At 47.1% G+C, this 22,707-nt stretch overlaps 1 protein-coding gene across 1 annotated transcript in view; it reads right to left on the reverse strand.

The window, feature by feature from the left end:
• Positions 1-22,707, reverse strand: part of LOC143834457 (uncharacterized) — a 61,592-nt gene that overhangs the window by 31,852 nt on the left and 7,033 nt on the right. The window contains exons 2-4 of the mRNA XM_077331280.1: positions 16,640-17,564; positions 15,190-15,313; positions 13,219-14,127 (exon numbers count right to left, since the gene is read on the reverse strand). Of these exons, the coding sequence (XP_077187395.1) occupies positions 13,219-14,127; positions 15,190-15,313; positions 16,640-17,564 (1,958 nt within the window). The remainder of the gene's footprint in view (positions 1-13,218; positions 14,128-15,189; positions 15,314-16,639; positions 17,565-22,707) is intronic.

The raw sequence follows: 22,707 nt of genomic DNA on the forward strand, positions 1-22,707 counted from the left end.
CACTCCTTCTGCAGACCAAAGATTCCTCCCCAAACTGCGCACCCCGGTTCACATTGCCAAGGGCTCTGCTCCATCTGTTGTATGCCATATCTGCTCCGCAGCCGTTGATTTTGCACATATGTAGATCTCCGTCTTGCTTTCTGAACTCCCCAAGTGGCTTGCAGGAAGCAGGAGACAATGCAAATTACAACTGAAATTCGATCAAAATTGACCCTGGGGAGACGATTCTCAGCCAGCTGTTTCCTTTCTCCGGAATGGGGGAGGCGCCGGCTCTCAGTAGCCATTGATAGATTTATCCTCTTGGATCTATCTCATCCCCTTTTATAAGAACACGAGAAGAGCCCTGCTGGATGAGACCAGTGGTCCATCCAGTCCAGCATCCTGCCTCACATAATGGCCGACCAGTTCCTCGGGAGGATCAACAACAGGGCAGAGAGGCTGAGGCCTTCATAAGGTCATAAGAAGACCAAGGCCTTTCCCTGATGTGGACTCCTGGCGTTGTGATTCAGAGGTCTCTGAAGGGGGTCTTCTTTCTAATGGCCCCACAAATTATTTGCTGGGGGAAGGCAGGGAGGAAAAGAATTATGGTCCAACGTAAGTGTGCCTCAACTACATATGAAAATGATAAGCTGATAACAGTATGGCAAGTCAGTGTTCATGTGGGTTTGTCATGCATGTGCTTCTCCATGATAGCTTCTCTCTGCTGAACAAAAACTTCTGGAGGCGCCGTTGTGCAAACAGTTATGACTAGCAATAGACCCATTTGTGTGCATTTTCTATGTCCGTTCCCACCTTAAGAGCCAGCATGGTATATGGGTTAAGACCAGGAGCCTCTAACTGGGAGAGCTGGGTTTGATTCTCCACTTCTCCACATGCAACCAGCTGGCTGTCCTTGGGCCAGTCCCAGTTCTTTCAGAGTTTTCAAAGCCCCGCCTCCCTCACAGGGTGTCTGTTGTGGGGAGAGGAAGGGAAGGTGATTGTAAGCTGCTTTGAGACTCCTTTGGGCAGTGAAAAGCAGAGTAGAAAGCCCAACACTTCTTCTTGTTCTAAATGACTAGAGCCATCTTGGTGTAGTGGTTAAGAGACACAATCTCTAATCTGGAGATGTTGGGTTTGATTCCCCACCTCTCCACATGCAGCTAGCTGGGTGACCTTGGGCAAATAACAATTCTGTTAGAGCTATTTTCACAGAACAGTTCTGTCAGAGCTCTCTCAGCTCCACCTCCATCACAGGGTGTCTGTTGTGGGGAGAGGAAGGAAAGGCGATTGTTAAGACGCTTTGAGACTCCTTGGGGCAATGAAAAGCAGGGTATAAAAACCAACTCGTTTCTTTAAATGAAATAAAAATTAGCATGATCGAGTAGCTCTGTTAGTTTATCTGTAGCAAGAGTCCAGTAGAACCGTTAAGACTAACAAAAATTCATGGCTGGGCATGAACTTTTGTGAGTCACTGCTCACTTCTTCAGATCACAACAGGGGAGGGCCTCTTTTTGACGACCCCATGAATGTAAATTAGATTGTTTTAAAATGTTTTAATTATTGTTTATTACTAGGAAATATTGTAAGCTGCCCTGAGCAAAAATATGTGAACTCTTGGCTCTTTCCTGCTCTTTTATTTTCAGACTGACATGGCGACCCATCTTGGTCTGTCTCCCATTTATCTGTACAGAACGGAAATCCATCAAACCCGTGCAGATATCAACGCACAGCCACTTTCTTGAGGAATGCAGAGAAACGCACACGTAAATAAAAAGAATCCAGAAGGACATGAATGGTTAATTGCAATCGACTCCCCATGTGGAGTCTGAAATCTTAGGGGGCCTGAAGAGAAGCATCCTGAACAAGAAAATTCCTGCCGCTCACGCTAACAACACATTTCGACAAGGCGTTCCCCACCCCAGGGCCAAAATAGGTGGAGCGTTTTAACAAGATTGGGAACCAGAGACAGAAATTCTCCTGGGTAAACAGGCACAAGCGGGAGCATCTAAAACCGATACTGTTTCTTTTAAAAATAAAATAAACAGGCCTGTGTTTTCGCCTAGGCGCAGACCTTCCCAGATTTAATTAGTCCTCACATCTGGAAACAGTTAAGCAGAGACGCCCCACAGAAAGCAAGCAAGCAAGCATGCGTTAATAAAGCACAGCGTTCAAGTTTTCAAGAGGCAGGTATTTAAAGTCTCTGGCCTCCTTTTAACAGCTAAAAAGGGTTAGGTTTTGTGTGTGTGTGTCCTTGGTATCCTATTTAAATAGGTGGCGGCAGCATATGGTTTTCAAAGCCTTGGGCCTCTTAGCTCAGTGCAGGAGAGATGCCCTGCCTGGGAGGGCTGGAATCAGTTGCTGCGGGGAAGCACTCTGTACGCGCCCAGAGGCTTCCCCTGCAATGTACCACTGTTGCTAGAATTGACCCACTCCCATAGTCAAGACAGACAGAAGGATGTAGGTTTCTGTTTCCGATTTCATTTATATACACAAGCGTCTTGTGTGTCATTGTCATTCTTTTGTATTTGCTCATCGCACGCAAGATTAGATGGATTTTAAATAAAAATCTTTAAAAGATAAATATGGCTCCGTGGGAAGCGACTGTGGGAAGGGGCTGTAGCTCAGAGGTAGAGCATCGGTTCCCATGAGGAAGCATAGCCGATGACAGTCCCAAGGTGGACACCACAAGTTAGATTTAACTTTTATTTTGGTTGTTGGCCAGAGTCAGGCCCAGATCCTTGCTCATTATGGAACCCTTGGGCCAGCTGTGTCTAAATTCCCTCACAAGGAGGTTGAGAAGACAAACAGGATAAGGGAAGATTCACATCTGGCACACCGCTGAGCAAAGGATGGGTCTTTACTTCCTTTTCCCAGGGATGTCCTCCATGCAGTGCCAACCAAACTTTCCTGGTAACATCAAAAAATCACAGGCTTGGTTCAGATGGCATCTTTTATTTGTTTAACCCAGGCTTTCTCAACCAGGGTTTCATGAAACCCTGGGGTTTCTTGGTGGACCTGGGCTTCCCAAATGGGTAGGAGTTAATTGTTTTAATATATATATATACTAGTAATTAAGCCCGCTGTATGCCGAATACAGCGGGCGCTAGAAACTGACCTTGTCGGGCGGCGGCTCTCTGCCTAAGTAGTGGTCCCCAACCTTTCTGAGGCTGGGGACCGGCACGGGCCGCGCCCGGGCCGCGCCCGCGAGCCGCGCCCGGGCCGCGCCCGCGAGCCGCACCCGCGAGGCGCGCCCGCGAGCCGCGCCCGGGCCGCGCCCGCGAGCCGCGCCCGGGCCGCGCCCGCGAGCCGCGAGCCGCGCCCGAGCCGCGCCCGAGCCGCGCCCGCACATCGGGCCGCTTGCTGGCAGGGCCGCTGGTGGACTGTTTCTTCCTGGAACCGGGAGCGGCTGCGAGGACGGCGGAGACCATTGTAAGTTGGGGGCGAGGGGGTGGTGCGCGGGGGCTGCGGCCTGCGTGGGTTCCCTCGGGCGTCAGGCCAGGAGCAACTGCGAGCCGCGCTGCGCGCGGCTCGCAGTTGCTGGGGCTGGGAATCAGAGGGAGCAATCGGCAGGCGCTTCGCGCCTGCCGATTGTTCCCTCCGATTGTCTGTCATGAGGAAGGGTCCAATCCGGACCCTTCCTCATCCCGGACACATCCCGCCCCAGAACGCCTTACTCTTTTATTTAGTCCGTGGCGCCCGTGGCGCCACGGGCGGTGTTCAGATATTACTTTGTTAAACATTTATCAGATGAGATGACCATCTATGGCAGGGGTAGTCAAACTGCGGCCCTCCAGATGTCCATGGACTACAATTCCCAGGAGCCCCTGCCAGCGTTCGCTGGCAGGGGCTCTTGGGAATTGTAGTCCATGGACATCTGGAGGGTCGCAGTTTGACTACCCCTGATCTATGGGCATGTCAACCTGCTCTCCCCCCCCCATGGCCAATGATGGGCTTGGAGGGGCTGGGAAGGGGAGTGGCCCAAAGTGGGCGTGGCCACAAGTGGGCGTGGCCACAGCACTGCTTCCCAACCACATTCTGCGCCACTTCTGGGGTTTCTCAATGCCTGGAGAATGTTTCAGGGGTTTCTCAACAATAAAAAAGACTCAAGGCAGATTACGTAGTATAAATTTTAAAAAGAGAGCTGTTTTATATACTCCACTTTTCACTACCCAAAGGAATCCCAAATCGATTTCCCTTACTGTCCTCACAACAGGCACCCCATGAGGTAGATGGGGCTGAGAGAGCTCTGAGAGAACTGTAACTGGCCCAAGGCCACCCCCGCTGGCTGCCTGTGGGAGTGGGGAATCAACCCCAGTTCTCCAGATCAGAGACAGAAGCAGCTGCTCTTCGCCACCATAATACACTGACTCTCTGATGTGATCAACAGGAGACATCTAATAAGCAATGTAATAAGACTAGTATTACAGCACTGTGAAAGCAGCATGCCTAAAACTAACCACATTGATTCCAGTATAAGCTTTTGGACTATGGTTGTCAGCTCTGGGTTCGGAAATTCCTGGGGTATTTTCTGCTAGAATAAATTTGGTTAGTCATATAAGTTGCCTCTTGACTTTCTTTCTTATCTTTATATGGCAGCTGTTAATTGTTGACGAGAAACCAAAACAGCAGTCCAGATCGTTCGGTTTTATTTAGAATAAAAGTGCTGCACCTTTGATTACTATTTTTTACAACAAGCCTCTCCCAAGAGCTCATTATGCGGATATGAAGTTTTATATGAGCCATCTGAATCGTAATCTCTACACTCTCAAGGACTTTATGGGTTTCTCTATTCCAATCATGTAGCCTTTCAATCTCTTTCGTTTAGTATTTGTCTTATCAAATTGGATCTTGGGAACAATTAAAGGTATTTTCTAGAATTATTCCTCAAGGTTTTTTTTTTTAAAGGGTCTTTTTGTTTGGAAATTTTGTTTTGAAATGGGGCTGAGAGAGCTCTAAGAGGACGGACCCTGGCCCAAAGTCACCTAGCAGGCCTCATGTATCTCAGAGGTTTACAATCTGCCTTCCCTTCCTCTCCACACAACAGACGTCCTTGTGAGGTTGATGAGGCTGAGAGAGCTGGGACAAGCCTGCTCGGTCAGGACAGCTTTATCAGGACTGTGACTAGCCCAAGGTCACCCAGCTGGCTGCACATGGGGGAGGAGGGGGGGGACTCGAACCCAGCTCTCCAGATTAGAAGCTGCTGTTTGTAACCACTACACCACACTGGCTCTCCCCCAGATTTCCACCATCAGTCACAAAACGAGGTTCCGAATGCCTTTCCGCTGGCATTCCCTTGTTTCTTTTTCTCACAAGGTGTGGTTGAGAGTAGGAATAATGGCAGAAATGTCAACATGAGTGAAAACAACATGATGAGCAGTGACTGAGAGTCGCAGGCTCTAATCTAGAGAATGGGGCTTGATTCTTCACCCTTCTTTGGCAGGAAGCCAACTGGGTGGCCTTGGCCCAGTGTCCGTTCTCTCAGAGCTCTCTCGGCCTCATCTACCTCACAAGGGTGTTTGTTGTGTGGTGAGGAAGGGAAGGCAATTGTAAGGTTCTTTCAGATACATGAGGCCTGCTAGGTGACTTTGGGCCAGTGTCTACCTTCTTATAGCTCTCTCAGCCCCACCTATCTCATAAGGTGCCTGTCGTGGGGAGATATTCGAACTCCTCTTGTGGCGCAGAGTGGTAAGGCAGCCGTCTGAAAACTTTGCCCATGAGGCTGGGAGTTCAATCCCAGCAGCCGGCTCAAGGTCGACTCAGCCTTCCATCCTTCCGAGGTCGGTAAAATGAGTACCCAGCTTGCTGCTGGGGGGTAAATGGTAATGACTGGGGAAGGCACTGGCAAACCACCCCGTATTGAGTCTGCCATGAAAACGCTAGACGGCGTCACCCCAAGGGTCAGATGTGACTCGGTGCTTGCACAGGGGAATACCTTTACCTTTACCTTTAGGTAGAGAAAGGCGGGGATATAAAAAACCTGCTCTTCTGCTAAAGCAAAGAGGGGAGGAAGCTGAGTCAAGAATTTGGTCTACTTTAAACTTTCTAAGCACAACTGCAATTCTGTCCTGAATGAGTCTGGTGATTAGCTAAAAATTGAAAACATCTGAATTTTTACAAGCTGTTTTCGAAATCTGCTTTTGTCGGGTTGTGTCTTTCGGGATTTTACTACCCAATGAAAGATTTCTTCCCAGAAACCTATTGCAGACCTGCATCTGTGAAAAGTTTATGATAGCATCTTAAATCTGTCAGTTTTGTTGTAATGGAGGTGTTTACCATGCTTGTTAAACACAAGTTGGCCATCCCAATCGTGTCTCCAGTGGTATTCTGCTGCTTGAATGTATGATTGATTGTTTAAACTTTAAAGGAGTAGGTACACTTTGGTTAGAGCAGGCTGTCTCAACCAGAGATTCATGAAATGGGTGGGAGTAATTTTTTTTTTTATTTGCTAAATATTTATCAGGTGATATGACCCTAACATGGTCATTATTACTTATTATTTTTTATTATTTGGATTTATATCCCGCCTTCTCACGACTTTTGTCACCGCGAGGTGGCTAACCATTAAAATCATAAAAACTACCCCATAAAAACCCCATTTGCTGAGGCCGACTGACACATAACATCTACTGGTTACCCCCCACCCACCCCCAGACTGAGAGGTTGAACCTACCAAGGGGTTGTCAAAGGTATGGTTGAAATACTGTTCTAGTTGTTCTCGTTGGAGCCAGTTTGGTGTAGTGGTGAGGAGTGCGGACTTCTAATCTGGCATGCCAGGTTCGATTATGCGCTCCCCCACATGCAACCAGCTGGGTGACCTTGGGCTCACCACGGCACTGATAAAACTGTTCTGACCGGGCAGTGATATCAGGGCTCTCTCAGCCTCACCCACCTCACAGGGTGTCTGTTGTGGGGAGAGGAAAGGGAAGGCGACTGTAAGCCGCTTTGAGCCTCCTTCGGGTAGGGAAAAGCGGCATATAAGAACCAACTCTTCTTCTTCTTCTATGTTGTTATTGTTATATTGATTATGATAGTGTTCTATGTAAATGTTCCAAAATGTTTTATGTAAACCACCCAGAGCCGTAGGGAAGGGCGGTATAAAAATTTAAATAAATAAATAAATAAAAAACACAGTAACAAGACATAGAACCCACAAGATGCCGGAAACAACTATCCCAACTCAATCTACAAAGTCCAGCCAAACAATTCCGGACTAGATGTTATTGTATTACAATGCTCAGCTAGGGTGGGACCCCCCAGATCGAACTCTGGTCAAGCCCTTTAAACTTCCTAAATCATGTCAATTCCCCCCCACACACACACACCGAAAGGACACAAAGGTAGGATAGAAATTTTGTAAAAAAAACCAAATAAATGCATCAGTTCACAATCACTCATTCCCTGCACATGGACTAGGCAGCAATGCACATTTCCCCACACGTTGAAAGTAAAAAATTAAACTTTAAGGCAGCTGCTGAGCAATGTTGATGTACAAGCAAATAGGAACTGTACCAGCCAGTTTGGTGTAGTGGTTGGGAGTGCGGACTTCTAATCTGGCATGCCGGGTTTCATTCTGCACTCCCCCACATGCAGCCAGCTGGGTGACCTTGGGCTCCCCACGGCACTGATAAAGCTGTTCTGACCGAGCAGTGATATCAGGGCTCTCTCAGCCTCACCCACCTCACAGGGTGTCTGTTGTGGGGAGAGGAAAGGGAAGGCGAATGTAAGCCGCTTTGAGCCTCCTTCGGGTAGGGAAAAGTGGCATATAAGAACCAACTCTTCTTCTTCTTCAGTAATCTCAGGGCTCTCTCAGCCTCACCTCCCTCACAGGGTGTCTGTTGTGGGGAGAGGAAAGGGAAGGTGACTGGAAGCCCCTTTGAGACTCCTTTGGGGAGAGAAAAGCAGCATATAAGAACCAACTCTTCTTCTTTTTCTTCATGGGTAGAGGAACCAGGCGCCCAGCATCCCCTGCCCCTAAATCCAGCCCGAAATCACTTCACGTTTCTATCAGTTACGTCACCCAAAGTGGGCCATGCAGATTTTGATACTGCTATGAATTGGCTCGTAAATCTTTCATTGAGGCAGCTCAGTGTACCGGGGAGTGCGGCTTTCCATCTTTGAATCATCCTAGACTCAAAAACACAAGACTTGGCACCTTTAATGTTTTCCCTTTTTTATTAGGCTTTTAAATATTAAAATCAAATACAATGCCCACATAGTAACAGCCCATGGAGGGAGGGGAAAAAATAACATAAAAATTAGATGGATTACAGCTAATAATCTCTACAAAGCTAACACAGGCGAATAAGGATGATGAGCAAGAATCGGAGGAAAAACAGTCAAACTTACTTAGCTCTAGGTTATATTTTTTTTGTTTGCAAAAATTAATAAAAGATAACCCACAAGAAGCAAATGTTTGCCTTTTCTTCCTTTCTTTTCTATTTTTAAGAGGTTTCTGCAGTTTCTCAAACCAATATTTCAAGAGGAGGGCATCATATGGCATGGATCCACAGAGGTAAACTTTCCAATAACCTCGTAGCTGTGGGGAGAAAACAATTTCTCAGCCTTGGACTCCTTCTAGCCTCCAGAACACAGAATTGAACTCTTATCATGACAATTTTAAAGAATTCATTACAGGCAATCCTTATTTCATAGAGGTAGCCATGTTAATTTGTTGTAGCAATGAACAATAAAGAGTTTTGTGGTGCTTTAAAGACCTGATTTTTTTTTACACAGTTGCTTTAACCACAAGAGTCTAACAATTGTGTGTACGTCTCCCATCACGTGAGGACAACACTGTAGGCCGTAGTCCACAAAACAACTTGTGCCGCAGAATACAGGAATCAATGTCCCCAACTGAGAAAGACATAAAAAGAGCTCTGCTAGATCAGACCAGTGGTCCATCTAGTCCAGCTTCCTGTTTCACACAGTGGCCAACCAGTTCCCCTGGAGGGCAAACAACAGAGGATCCAGGCCGAAGCCTTTGCCTGACGTTGCCTCCAACTCTTTGTGTCACTGTGACCAAAACCTAGGCGCAAACATATTTTCCATGGATATGAGGCCACGGGAGGAATCTACCAACTAGACCCAGAAGGAAACAATTAGGGGGGTCTAGAGGTTCCATAAATTTTATTACACACACAAGAGTTGGACAACGGCCAAAGGGAACGTTGCATTATAAAGTACAAGGCCAAGCAGGATAGAAATGCCGCCTCAGAAAAATAGCCCTTTTCACTGTCTCCGTACATGCATCCACAGCTATGCACTCAACTGTTCAGATTTCATCTTCGCCATGTATGCATCTCCCCGTGATCACGGATGGGGAAAGAGTCATCCCCATACGCACATACAGAAGCTGCAATTTATCAGACCCATAGAAGTCTCATTGATACTCTCGAATTTCAAGTTCTCCTTCACAATACAGCCCCAGATCTCTGGAGATGAAGTGATGCATAAGCCCATTGAAGGACCACGCTCTCAACTGCTTACTTCTCCAGCTGAGGAGAATACAGGAGACTCGGAATTTTATACTGTGTACGAGTGGAAGAACAGTCTCAAGCATCTGTTCTACAGGGAGAGACAATGGTGAGCTAAGGGGTCGTTCCACTAGCAAGGTGTATACACCTGCAAAGAAACAAGGCAGTGGTGGAGAACCACAAAATGGCACGGAAAGCAGCAAGAAGAGATAAAACGAAGAATAACTGATATCTGGAATTCACTGGTACAGGAAGTGCTGGTGGCTAAAAGCACGGACAGCTTTATGAGAGGATTGGAGGAACATAGGGAGTTGGCGTCCATAAGTGACTCTTAGCTACAAGGTGCAGATGGACCTGTCTGCTTGGGGCAGTGATGTTCTGAATTCTTGGTGCTTGGGGAGGAAACAGTGGGAGAGCTTCTGGTTCTGTTGCTGGACGTCCTGATGGAACCTGGATTTTGGCCGCTGTATGACACAAGAGTGTTGGACTGGATGGGCCACTGGCCTGATCCAACATGGCTTCTCTTACGTCTTCGGTTCATGCAGCTACTGGCAACATGGATGAAAAAGATCCCTATCCTAGACAGAGCGTACATCTTCTCCTGGACCAGATGACTAGGGCACAGGATCAAGCCTACCTCATGGTCCCTTTCTTGGACCGATTCTCGTCCAAAATGCAACTGCCTCACTTTACAATGGGTCACATCCTGGGGACCATTAAAACCATCAGTGAACCCCCCCTTCCAGTTTGTAGAAAACTGCTCTTAGAGGAGGGCCACAAGATACAGAATCTTAGAAGAGAATTAGAGAACAAGGAATGGCATGCAGAACTCCAAATTGTTGAGGAACGACATTCAGCAGGAAGGAGTCCTATTGCCCATTTATTTTTACTTATTTTTAAATTTATACCCCACCTCTCATGACAGTGTCGCCTCGAGGCGGCTTGAGACTTAGCAGATTGGTCGGAGACCTCAAGAAAAGGACAAAAAATGCATTTGCAGACCCCTCCCCCAAGGGAAGCTCTAGCTTATGATGCCTACAGACTCCTACGGGGTTGCTGCTATTGGTAGCATTGCTTATACTGACACTACTGTGATCTTTCCAGGCACCGTTGAAGATCTTCATACCCCGCTTTTCACTACCTTAAGGAGTCTCAAAGCAGCCCACAATGACAGTTCCTTCCTCTCCCCTTCTGAGGAGTCCTGAGAGAACTGGGACTGGCCCAAGGTCAACCGGCTGGCGGCATGTGGAGGAGGAGTGGGGAATCAAGCCCCATTCTCTGGATTAGAGCCCACCACTCGTAACCACCACACCACAACTGGCTTTTAAGGTGCTGGGTTTCACCTTTAAAAACCTAAATGCTTGGAAACCAGGACTTCCTGAAGCCTGCAAGCTGCCACGATGCTGGGCCTGTACTTTAAGACAGGGGTAGTCAACCTGTGGTCCTCCAGATGTCCATGGACTACAATTCCCATGAGCCCCTGCCAGCAAACGCTGGCAGGGGCTCATGGGAATTGTAGTCCATGGACATCTGGAGGACCACATGTTGACTACCCCTGCTTTAAGATCTTCGTTGGGAGGCCCAGCTGGATGGAATTGGGGAGATTCAGGACCTGCTTTCCTCAGGATGTTTCCCCAGAGCACGCCTGACAGTCCCCCTCTGGTGCCAGGATCAGACACCCCTATTTTTTTGTGTGTGCATTCTATGACTCCCCTCTGCAAAATCAGATAGCTTCCTCCTGCCTAAGGAGACCACCTCCAACCCCAATAGTTCTCCTGCTTAAGATGGGGGGGGGGGGGGGAGTTGCTGATATGAGGAATGGCCACTATTTTTCACGGTGGGTTGGCTGCGTTTTATTGCTGCGCATTTATTACAGTTGCTTAAATGATGGTCTAATATGCGTTTTGAGACGGTTGCAGCGGTTTCTCTTTAAGGATTCATGAGACTTCATAAGTGCGAGTTCATCGGTATTTGTGATGGCGGCGTCTCTCTTTTAGGAAAAACAGAGCAGTCGACAGAGAGGGTCGTGTGGAGGGGAAAAGGATCACCACGGAGTAGTTTAGATCAGACTTTCTCAAGGCAGGGTTTCGTGAAACCCTGGGGTTTCTTGATGGCCCTGGAAGGGTTTCCCAGATTCGTTAAACATTTATCAGGTGACATGACCATATATGGTCATGTTGGTCTGTTTCCTCCTCTCCTTGGCCAATGATGGGCCTGGAGGGGCTGGGAAGGGGAGGGGCCTGGGTGGGTGTGTACATAGCTCTGCTTCCCATATTCTGCATGATTGCGCCACTTCTGGGGTTTCTCAAAACCTGAAGAATGTTTCAGGGGTTTCTCGATGGTGAGAAAGGCTGAATTAGAGCATTGTTTCCCAAACACAGTGCCAAGGTACCAGACAGTACCCCGAAGGTCCCTCACTGGTACCATGGCATGAGGGTTTTCAAAATGGTGGCTGGAGAGAACCATCCCACCCTGTGAAATATATATTTTTTTAAGTCTGCCCTTGTTTGGTCAAGTTGACCCACAGTCTGCTCCCAAAGTGGCTTGGCCAGCTGACATCACTTCCTGCTACCTTGCAGCCTGAAAAAAATATTTCAGCAGTACCTCCATGGTCAAAAGGTTGAAAAACGCAAGGTTAGTGATACAGAGGCCTGGGTTCGAATCCCCGCTCTCCCTTGGAATGCTGCTGAGTATCTGTGGACCCCCTCCCTTAACCTACTGCTTAGGGTTGTTGCTGCAGAGATGAAATGGAAGAGGAGAAAATTGTGCCTGCTGGACTGAGCTCCACAGAGGAAACAAAGAGACCCACCCAACAAATCTGCGTGTCTTGAAGACTCCGTAAGATTCTCCACAGTAAATGCTGCTTCCTTGATTCCTTTGTATCACTTGGCAGCCTACCAGACCAGATGCCTGGACCAAATACCTGAAGACATCTTGTGTCCAGCAATGTTGAAAAACATTTTTTTCTCCACTCACGCTCAGGTAGGTTGCTTTGCTGAGTAAGCTAGTCAAATGCTGTGGCGCTGCTACCTTAGCCCTTCGACTCGTGAGAAAACTGCAGCCACGTGCACCGATGGTTAGAAATTAACATGAAAAACATTGCATCAAAAAGTATTTCACTTCTCCTTTGCAAAGAGTAAATATATGCATGAGAGTTATTATCATGGGACTCCCCCCCACCCACCCCAATTTCATGCCTTAAGAGAAACAAAGTTTTTTCTCTAAAACTCTGGATCTGCAACGTATCAGCATGCACTTTCTGTCTGGAAAGCATCAAATCTGGCTTTCTGCAAGTTATTTCCTTGCAAGAACACTAATATTTCTAATGGTGGTGTGTGTAGAAATCATTTTACTTTACTCTCTGCCCTTTCCAGCAGGATTTCAGTTCCTGTGTCACAGGAAATGATTCCGGTGTTCTCTTCTTCTATGCATATGATTGCTTTCCTATGTCAGATCATCATTTTTTTTCCTTCTCTGTCTTCCTTACATGTTGGACGATCACTCAAACTCGCAGGGTGTGCATAAGAGTTCTCTCTGTTATGCTTTTCTCATGCATCGTATGGTTGAAGTCACCAATTTTCAGATAGCATGAGCACAGATATGGTTTCTCTCCAGTATGGATCATTTCACAGATTTCTTTAGCACGACTGAAATATCTTCCACATTTCAAACACCTATCAAGGTTTTCCTTCCAATGTGAATATTTTTTTTTCCATGCGCTGTAAAGGGTTCCTTTCTGGCAGGAACTCGCCTCACGTCCCTTAACATTTGTAAGCTTTCACTGTAGCATGAATCCTCTGGTGAGCTATAAGGTTGGAGCCTGAACCGAATCTTTTCTGACAGACCGAGCACTGATACGGTTTATCTCCGGCATGAATCCTCTCGTGCGCAATGAGGTTGGACCCGCTAGCAAAGCTTTTCTCACACACGGAGCACTGGTGGGGTTTCTCCCCGGTGTGGATTCGTTCATGTGTTCTCAGGTTGCCTTTCTGACGGAAGCTTTTCCCACACTTGGCGCACTTGAAAGGTTTCTCTCCGGCGTGAATTCTCTCGTGCGAAATAAGGCTGGAAACGCTCGCAAAGCTTTTCTGACACATGGAGCACTGGTACGGCCTCTCGCCGGTGTGGATCTTTTCGTGGGTGGTCAGGTTCCGCTTCTGACGGAACCGCTTCCCGCATTCCGCGCATTCGTACGGCTTCTCGTCGGTGTGGGTCTTCACGTGCGCGATGAGGTTGGAGCCGCTGGCAAAGCTCTTCTGGCAGATGGCGCACTGGTGGGGCTTCTCCCCCGTGTGAATCCTTTCGTGCGTCGAAAGGTTCCCCTTCTGACGGAAGCTCTTCCCGCACTCCGAACACTTGAACGGCTTCTCGTCGGTGTGCGTTCGCTCGTGGATCCTGAGGTCCGAGATCCTCCTGAAGCTTTTGCCGCAGTCGCAGAGGTGCATGATTTGGCAGATGCGGAATTCGTCTTGATCCAACATCCCCTTGGCGATGGCTTCATCCACGCTCTTCCCTGGCTCGGGCCTCTCCTTGCTCTCGGGCCCCTCCTGACTTGTTCCTTCCCCGCAGTACTGGAATGGGTTGCCTCTCTTCAACAACGGGTCGCCCGGTGCCATTGGCTCAGAATGACCCTGAGGGAGAGTATCCACTTGGATCACACGTACGTGTCCGTCGCCTGCGGGAATAAACAAGAGTCACAGTCCTGCCCTGGTTTCCAAACATGACAACGCCAGATGTTAAGTAATACACGAGGTAATGCCTCTGAGCATGTGTATTCTGCCTTTCCCTAACACCAAGTAAGCCAATGTTTGCTGGATTAGAAGAAGGCAGGCAGTCTCACTCTGTGTGTGTGTGGGGGGGGGGGGGGCTGGGGGGGGGCTGCACCATTTTAGATTAAGGTGCAGGGAGCATGTCTCCAAATTTAAAAAAACCATCAGCTTCAAGCAGAAAAACTAGCAAGCCAGGGAGAGGATAGTTGGTAGCTATGCCAGTATCAATGTACAGACAAAAACAAATCACGAAAACCTATTGACCGGGGCCAGAACGTCAAAGTAATCCAAGAGACGAACATCTGACAATATTCTGCAAACCACTAATGAGAACCAGTTCCCCAAAATAGGACTGTCAGTAGATAGGAACCTCAAAGACTTCTTTCAATGGACATTGTCCCCTTTTTGTAATTAAAAATAAAATTAATATATTCTACTGTTCTTTGATACAAGATTCCTCTACTTAAAATAGGTGTTCATATTTCAGAAGAGAAAAGCCTTAACAATATATTTGTTTGGGACATTTCGAAATCCAGAGGTGACTTTATCTCTGCTGCATTCTTCCTCCATAGTTTGCGCTATTCTGTGGCCACCAGGTTCCTATCACGTTGAGACCTTGCGTGGTTACAGCCACACCGTTTTACCTCCCACCTGAACCTGACATACGGTAACACAACTCTCCCCACTTGCCAAAAGGAGATGCCGCCCCCTTCCTTCCACTGCGAACAGCCCTGTCGTTCTGCGGAATGTCCAAGAACTTCAGCCGTTCATTTTGTAATCGGAGTCACGTCAAATGACAGATGCCCGTAATGCGCATCTTGCTTTTGTGGACAAAGAAGTCCTAGGCCTCAACTGAGGCCCAGTCATAGCTGACTTTTTGAAACCTAAGGCTCATCTTTAACCCTCAACGGCAACAGAGACGCCTAGCTCTCTTTCCTTCCTGAAGAACAAATGCAAGATGTTCTTACCTAGTAATTTCTCATCTCCATCCCATTCCTGCTTGGGCTTAATGTCAAGGTTCCAAAGATCTTGTGGTGGAACATTGTTTGTTTCGGCAGAATTCACCGTTGCCTTTTGCAAAGGTTCAGGCCCCTGAAACACCAATGAAAACACCCTTCAAGACAGGCAGTGCAAATCTGTTTCTCCCCATCATGAGAGGGGATCCCCACGGTTCTCTCTGGTTTCACAATGTCATGAATGCTGAGCCCCTATCAGAGAACCTAAGCTATGGCCAAGGCCTAGAGTACAGTAAGGTCAGTACCCTAGCTGGCGTCCCTGCCTATGTCCATCCAGTTAATTTCCATCTGAGAAATAAATTCTCTCATACAACCTCGGAAGGCTGATTTACAGGCTGATTTTGTGAACGTTCAAGGGGGTGGCAGGTTACAGTGGAAGAGCGATAGGGTTGTGAGTGTCCTGCATAGTGCAGGGGGTTGGACTAGATGACCCATAAGGTCCCTTCCAACTCTATGATTCTGGATGGTGGGTTTTCCATCTTTGGAGATTTTCTTAAACAGAGGCTGATTCAATGGGTGGCTGATTCAAGGTTCAAGGGGGTGGCAGGTGACAGTGGATGAGCGACAGGGTTGTGAGTGTCCTGTATAGTGCAGGGGGTTGGACTAGATGACCCAGGAGGTCCCTTCCAACTCTATGATTCTACCTGCCTCATCTCTTTTACAGTGAGGATGTACCACCCAGCGCAGTTGGGTTTTCTAAAATCATTTTAGAGAAACTGTGTAAGTGATTTAAATTTTAATATTGCACAGTTCCTCAGGGCCTAGTTTTTGGTTAGGGCCAGTGACTTAATAACATCTGTGCCCCACCCCTACAAAACACTCAATTGGGTGACACCTGGTCTGGAAACCGATGGGGAGTGAATGTCTAGATGCTGCTATTGCTAAGGTTGCCGATTCGTTACTTATGTTTTTATTTTGTCTTATACTGTTAATCATAGAATCATAGAGTTGGAAGGGGCCATACAGGCCATCTAGTCCTAGAATCATAGAGTTGGAAGGGGCCATACAGGCCATCTAGTCCAACCCCCTGCTCAACGCAGGATCAGCCCTAAACATCCTAAAGCATTAATATTGATGTACTTTGTTGGCTTTGAATTGATGGTTAATTTTAACCCATTCGGTCACCGCCCTGAGCCATATTAGGAGGGCAGTATAAACATTTAATAAATAATATTTGAGTATTTAATTTTTTGCATGTAGAATCTTATCTTAAAGTGTCTCTATTCTGGAATGCTGCGACTCACCCCGAGCCCTTCGGGAAAGGGCGGGACAGAAATACAATATCCAAATTAAATTAAGTTAAAAACCTCACACTCCAAGACTGAAAAAGATTGGGGCAATCCACCGTTGCCTGCAAAAAGAAACCTGGAGCTCCTTCCCAAAACATATCAAACCACCTCACCTGTTCTTTTGGTTTCACGACGCCTTTCTGCCTGGAGAGGAAGTCCTCTGCCAGCGCTACGGCTTGGATGCAGGTCTCGGGGCCGCGTTCCCGGACCCAGCTCTGCATCTCCTGCGGCAGGACGGTCAGGAACTGCTCCAGGATCAGCAGCTCCAGGATCTCGTCTTTCGTGTGTCGTTCCGCTTTCAGCCACTGACGGCAGAGGTGCCGGAGTCTCCCGTAGACTGCTCGTGGGCCCTCCACTTCCTGGTAGCACACCTGCCTGAACTGCTGGCGCTTCCTCTCCCTCACAATGGCCTCTCTTTGCAAGATGGCTGCCTTGACCTTCCCGTAGTCCCCCCTCTCACGGGCGTTGAGGCTGCTGAACGCCTGCTCGGCCTCTCCGCTGAGCGCTGGAAGCAGGAGCGCCACCCACTGGTCCCGTGGCCACCGGCACACGGACGCAACTTGCTCAAAGGAAGTCAAGAAGACCTTAGCGTCTTCCCAGGGTTCGGCCTCCTCGGAAACTTGGAGGGTTGCCCACCCTGAGGGAGGAGCCTGTAAGGTCCCCAAGAATTCTTGCCACTGGGTCTCCCAGTGCTGCTGCATCCCATCCTCTGGCTCCTTCTTTATGTTGTGCAAAGAAGCTGTGGTTTCCAATTCCTCGATATTCCCCCCGTGTAAAACCCCGGGGGCTTTTGCTCCGTCCAGTTCTGACCACAGCTTTAAAGTATCGGGATTCTCTTCCTCTTTCACCAGGCGTGGGACTATCGCCGCCCCCTCCTCGACAGACATGTTCACCTCCACCTCCACGCTCAAGTTATCCATCGCGCAATTAAAACGTTGGGAGACTTCGGGTTTCTGGGGTTGGTGTTGTTTAGCGCTGGAGGTCCCCCTGTTTGGAGTCAAGCAATGTGTCTTGTATCCAAGGGCCAATGCAGGTTTTCTGTGAAAAGAGAAGACGTTCTATATAATTTTATTTTTTTTTAGAAGAAGAAGAAGAAGAGTTGGTTCTTATATGCCGCTTTTCGCTACCCGAAGGAGGCTCAAAGCGGCTTACAGTCGCCTTCCCTTTCCTCTCCCCACAACAGACACCCTGTTTATTTATTTTTTCATTTGTATGCCCACCTTCCCCAGGGGGGGCTCACAACAGTTTTAGAAAGATCACATCACATAAAAAGACATAAAATTCCTGAAATTATTCATTTAAAATTAAATCCCGTAATTCCAGAAGAGCCATCTCCTTCTTTAGAGAGAAAGGGGCATATAAAGTGCATCCATTCATAGTTGGTGATACATATTAGTCAGTGTTCTGGTTGTTAAGTAGAGTGGCCAGAATTCCTATGTCTTTCAGGCCCCGCAGAACTGTCTAAGGCAGGCTTACTCAAACAGGGTTTCATGAAAACCAGGGATTTCTTGATTGACCTAGAAGGGTTTCCTGAGCGGATGGGAGTTAATTAATTTATCTGTTCCACTTAATATTTCTGGCAAGGGTTTAAAGGAGGAGTTGGTCTCACGGCTTAAGTGCCACTCAGCGCTTAACACCCACTCAGGGCGGCTGTCCCGCCCCTGAGTGCCTCTCCCTCCAACCGGCTTGCTTGTCTGTCCAGCAGCCAGCCAATCGCCTTCCGTCCCCCACCCCTGACCGCCCCCTCCTCCTTCCACTTCCCTCCGAGGCTCGGAGGCTGCAGATCTCTCCTGCGTGAGAGCTGCCCCTGCCAGCGAGTTCCCCAACAGCTGCCTGCAGCCTTTCCAGAAACAATATGGTCACGTCAAGTTTTAGAGGCTTGGGAAAGTTTTTGATGCCTCTGCTGTGGTTAAAAAAAAGAGGGGTAGCAGTACATATTTTGAAGTCAAATATTACCACAGATCAGGCTTTTTCAACCAGGGTTTAAATGAGTGAATGAGTAAGAGTTAATTAATTTTTCATATATATTTTTAAAAATCTGTTAAGCATTGATCAGGGGTGATCAGAAAATATATGGTCATGTCAAACCCCTCCCTCCCAAAATGGCCAATGATGAGCCTAGTGGGGGTGGGAAGGGGAGGACCTCTGGGGTGGGCATGGACACAGCTCTGCTTTCCAACCACATTCTGCCCAATCACGCCACTTCTGTGGTTTCTCAGAGCCTGAAGAATGTTCCAGGGGTTTCTCAATGTACAAAAGTTGAGAAAGGCTGAACTCATGCATAAGAGGCCCTCGTCAACTGCCCCAACACCACATTTTAGAAGCTACCAACCTCAAATTCCATAGAGGAACTCCAGAAAGAGTTAAAGAACGTACAGAGAGAATTACGTACTTTATGCACCAGGGTGAGATTATGTACAAGGAAGTTGGGTAGCCATGTTAGTTTATCCATAGCAGTAGAAAAGAGCATGAATTATGTAGCACAAACTAAATTGGAGGCAGGGGAGGAGTTTTCATGAGCAACGGACAAGGAACAAATCTATGAGGAATTATTATATATATATATATTTAATGCAGGGTTATTTTGATTGGAGGCATGCAAGATACATGTGTGCCCTCTAAGCACTTTATAGCAGGGGTAGTCAACCTGTGGTCCTCCAGATGTTCGTGGAATACAATTCCCATGAGCCCCTGCCAGCAAACACTGGCAGGAGCTCATGGGAATTGTAGTCCATGAACATCTGGAGGACCACAGGTTGACTACCCCTGCTTTATAGGACTCCCCCCACTCCATACCGTTGCTTTGAGTTATATGAAGCTTGTGATTAGCTTGTTCTAAGCTGCAATCTTCCCCAGTGTTAAATGTATGGCATTTTAAGGGATTGTAAAGTCCATTTTATATGGGGAACAGATTTCTAGAAAAAGATCCAATAAGAATTATTGAAGGGGTTTTTATGTTCCGTTTGTGAAACCTGCAGTATGTTTTATATCCACAACACCCTATTTTTAACGTTTTACAAGGAAAACATATTTTCGCATTCTTGAAACCACTGAAGAAGTCTACGCATGCTGAAATAATATGAGTGTTATGTTTGAGTTAAGCCAGCTTGGTGTAGCCACAGTTAAGAATGGTGGTTTCTAACTGGTTGAGCCGAGTTTGATTCCCTGATCCTCCTCCACATGCAGCTGGGTGACTTTTGGCTAGTCTCCGTCCAGGTAGTACTGTTTTCACAAAGCAGTCCTTTTGGGGCTTTCTCAGACCCACCTACCTCATAGGGAGCCTGTTGTGGGGAGAGGAAGGGAAAGTGATTGTAAGCTGCTTTGAGATTCCTTCAGGTAGTGAAAAGTGGGGTATAAAAAGAAAACAACTCTTCTTCTTAACCTGATCTGTTTTTATCTGTAGGTTTGGTAATTTAGATCTTGTATTTTTATGTTTTTTTTTCCAAGTTTTATATTAGGTGTAGCATCACTAGGAGAGCTAGATTTGAGTCCAGGAGATCAACAAGATTTCCAGGGTGTTTTTCGACCATCAAAGCTCCCTTTGTCAGATACAAACTGGAATGGAGATCCCTGGGTCCTTATATCCCATTCAGAAGGTAGCAGAAGGGTTGCAAAGAAGAAATACAACTCAAAACATAGCTTGCCCCAAACATTTCTTCCCTGCTCTTATCAAGCAGATTACAATATGCATGCCCCTTTGCATCTTGGGGTGGCATTCTCATGAAATATTTCGTTTTCTTAGAAGGCCTAAATGCTTAAGGCTAAGCTTTATTCACTGAAAACATAGTAGAATCTAAAGCATTAATGACAATTGCTACGCATATTGTGGAAGACAAAACAAAATTTTGCCCTGGATATGTTTATTGTTTAACTGTGAACAATTCTGGCAGCCATTCATATGTTATAATTTGCTTTATCATTAAAGAGTGGATTAATAAAGAGGGTTTTCAATGCGATGAAATTTAATTTGATATCCAGATACGCTGTTAATCCTTTTATGACTGTATGAGTTGGTTTTTTGATCCACGTTTTTATATTTTCCTTTGTTTACTACAAAATTCAGCCTGCGCTTTTCCCTCCATCTCAGGTGGCAAAAATTAAAACATATGGGGAAAGGTGGTTGTAGCTCAGTGGCAGAGTATCTGCTTGGCATGCAGAAGGTTCCAGGTTCAATCCACGGAATCTCCAGATAAAAGGACCAGGCTTTAAGTGATGCGAAAGACCTTTGCCTGAGACCCTCGGAGAGCAGCCGCTAGTCTGTGTACTAAATACTGGCCTTGAAGGATTGTCCGTCTGATTCAGTATAAGGCAGTTGCACCTGTTAGCACAGGTACACCAGGCAGTTGGTCCTTTTAGTTTGTAGAAAACAAGGCCTTTATGCTTTTGAGAGGAGGTTGAGAGGGGACATGATAGCCCTCTTTAAGTGTTTGAAAGGTTGTCACTTGGAGGAGGGCAGGATGCTGTTTCTGTTGGCTGCAGAGGAGAGGACACGCAGTAATGGGTTTAAACTTCAAGTACAACGATACAGGCTAGATATCAGGAAAAGATTTTCACAGTCAGAGTAGTTCAGCAGTGGAATAGGCTGCCTAAGGAGGTGGTGAGCTCCCCCTCACTGGCAGTCTTCAAGCAAAGGTTGGATACACACTTTTCTTGGATGCTTTAGGATGCTTTGGGCTGATCCTGCGTTGAGCAGGGGGTTGGACTAGATGGCCTGTATGGCCCCTTCCAACTCTATGGTTCTATGATTCTATGATTCTATATTCCACAAATATGACAAAGAGGTGCAATCTGATATGCTATGTGACAAACAAGACTTTATGCTGTTACAGCAACAACAACAACAAAAAAGACTTTCTAGGAAGCATAATTTCCCCCCTGGTTTCAAAATTGTTACTTTAACCAAGATGCTGACTATTTCCCCATACACATTCCGGCATCGTGCACACAGGGCCTAATAATATCAGCGGTATTGTCGCTGGCTTACTCATCCATCTTCCAAAGTAATGGATGCAAATCTGACATTAGAAAGCACAATACTCAGGAATCTGTGGGGAACCATTTCAATCTTTCTCCACAAAGCACTGCTGCCATCCTTCAACAAAATAACTTCAAAGAGAGACTCCGGGGTGGAACTCCTGAAGCCGAATTCATTAAGAGGTTTCATATTATCTGGCCAGAGTCGGTCATCATATGAGAATGGGACTGAGAGGAGAGAACGAAAGGACTGTCAGAATATAAAGAGCATGATTGAGCAGAGTGGATAATTTTGATTTTCCTGCCAGCTTGGTGTAGTGGTTAGGAGTGCAGACTTCTAAACTGGCAAGCCAGGTTCGATTCTGCGCTCCCCCACATGCAACCAGCTGGCTGACCTTGGGCTCGCCACGGCACTCATAAAACTGTTCTGACCAAGCAGGAATATCAGGGCTCTCTCAGCCTCACCCACCTCACAGGGTGTCTGTTGTGGGGAGAGGAATGGGAAGGCGACTGTAAGCCACTTTGAGACTCCGTCAGGTAGAGAAAAGCAGCATATAAGAACCAATTCCTCTTTTGCTGCTGCTGCTGCTGGAGAATGCAACATTTAGAGTGAAGTGGGACTGGCCTTAAAAGAGGATCAGAGTCACATTGTTGAAGACACCTTGAGTAACGAGGAGATGCAGCATGATGGATGGAAAACGCATAGTGTGAATGAAGAAGGGTCTATACCAGGGGTAGTCAAACTGCGGCCCTCCAGATGTCCATGGACTACAATTCCCAGGAGCCCCTGCCAGTGAATGCTGGCAGGGGCTCGTGGGAATTGTAGTCCATGGACATCTGGAGGGCCGCAGTTTGACTACCCCTGGTCTATACTGTCCCTCCCATCCAACCAGGGTGAGGGCTTTCTCCATCCTGGCCCCCACTTGGTAGAATGGACTTTCTGAGGAAATCAGAGCCCTGCAAGAGGTAGCACAGCTCGGTAGGGCCATTAAAAAGGGTGCTCTTCCACCAAGCTTTCGGTTGAGGCCAATGAGCCAATATTGGGGTCCTCTAAAATCCTCCCCCACCAGATACACCACCTGATACAGCACAAGGCGACCCCAAATCCGGCCAGCTCATCAACTTGACAATTTTGTACAGTTATAGTTAATAGTTTAGATTATTACAATGTTAGGAGTTGCAAGTTTATAAATTACAAGTTAATGAC

Source organism: Paroedura picta, chromosome 3 (assembly GCF_049243985.1).
Source record: "Paroedura picta isolate Pp20150507F chromosome 3, Ppicta_v3.0, whole genome shotgun sequence".
In the NCBI taxonomy this organism is placed as follows: domain Eukaryota; kingdom Metazoa; phylum Chordata; class Lepidosauria; order Squamata; family Gekkonidae; genus Paroedura; species Paroedura picta.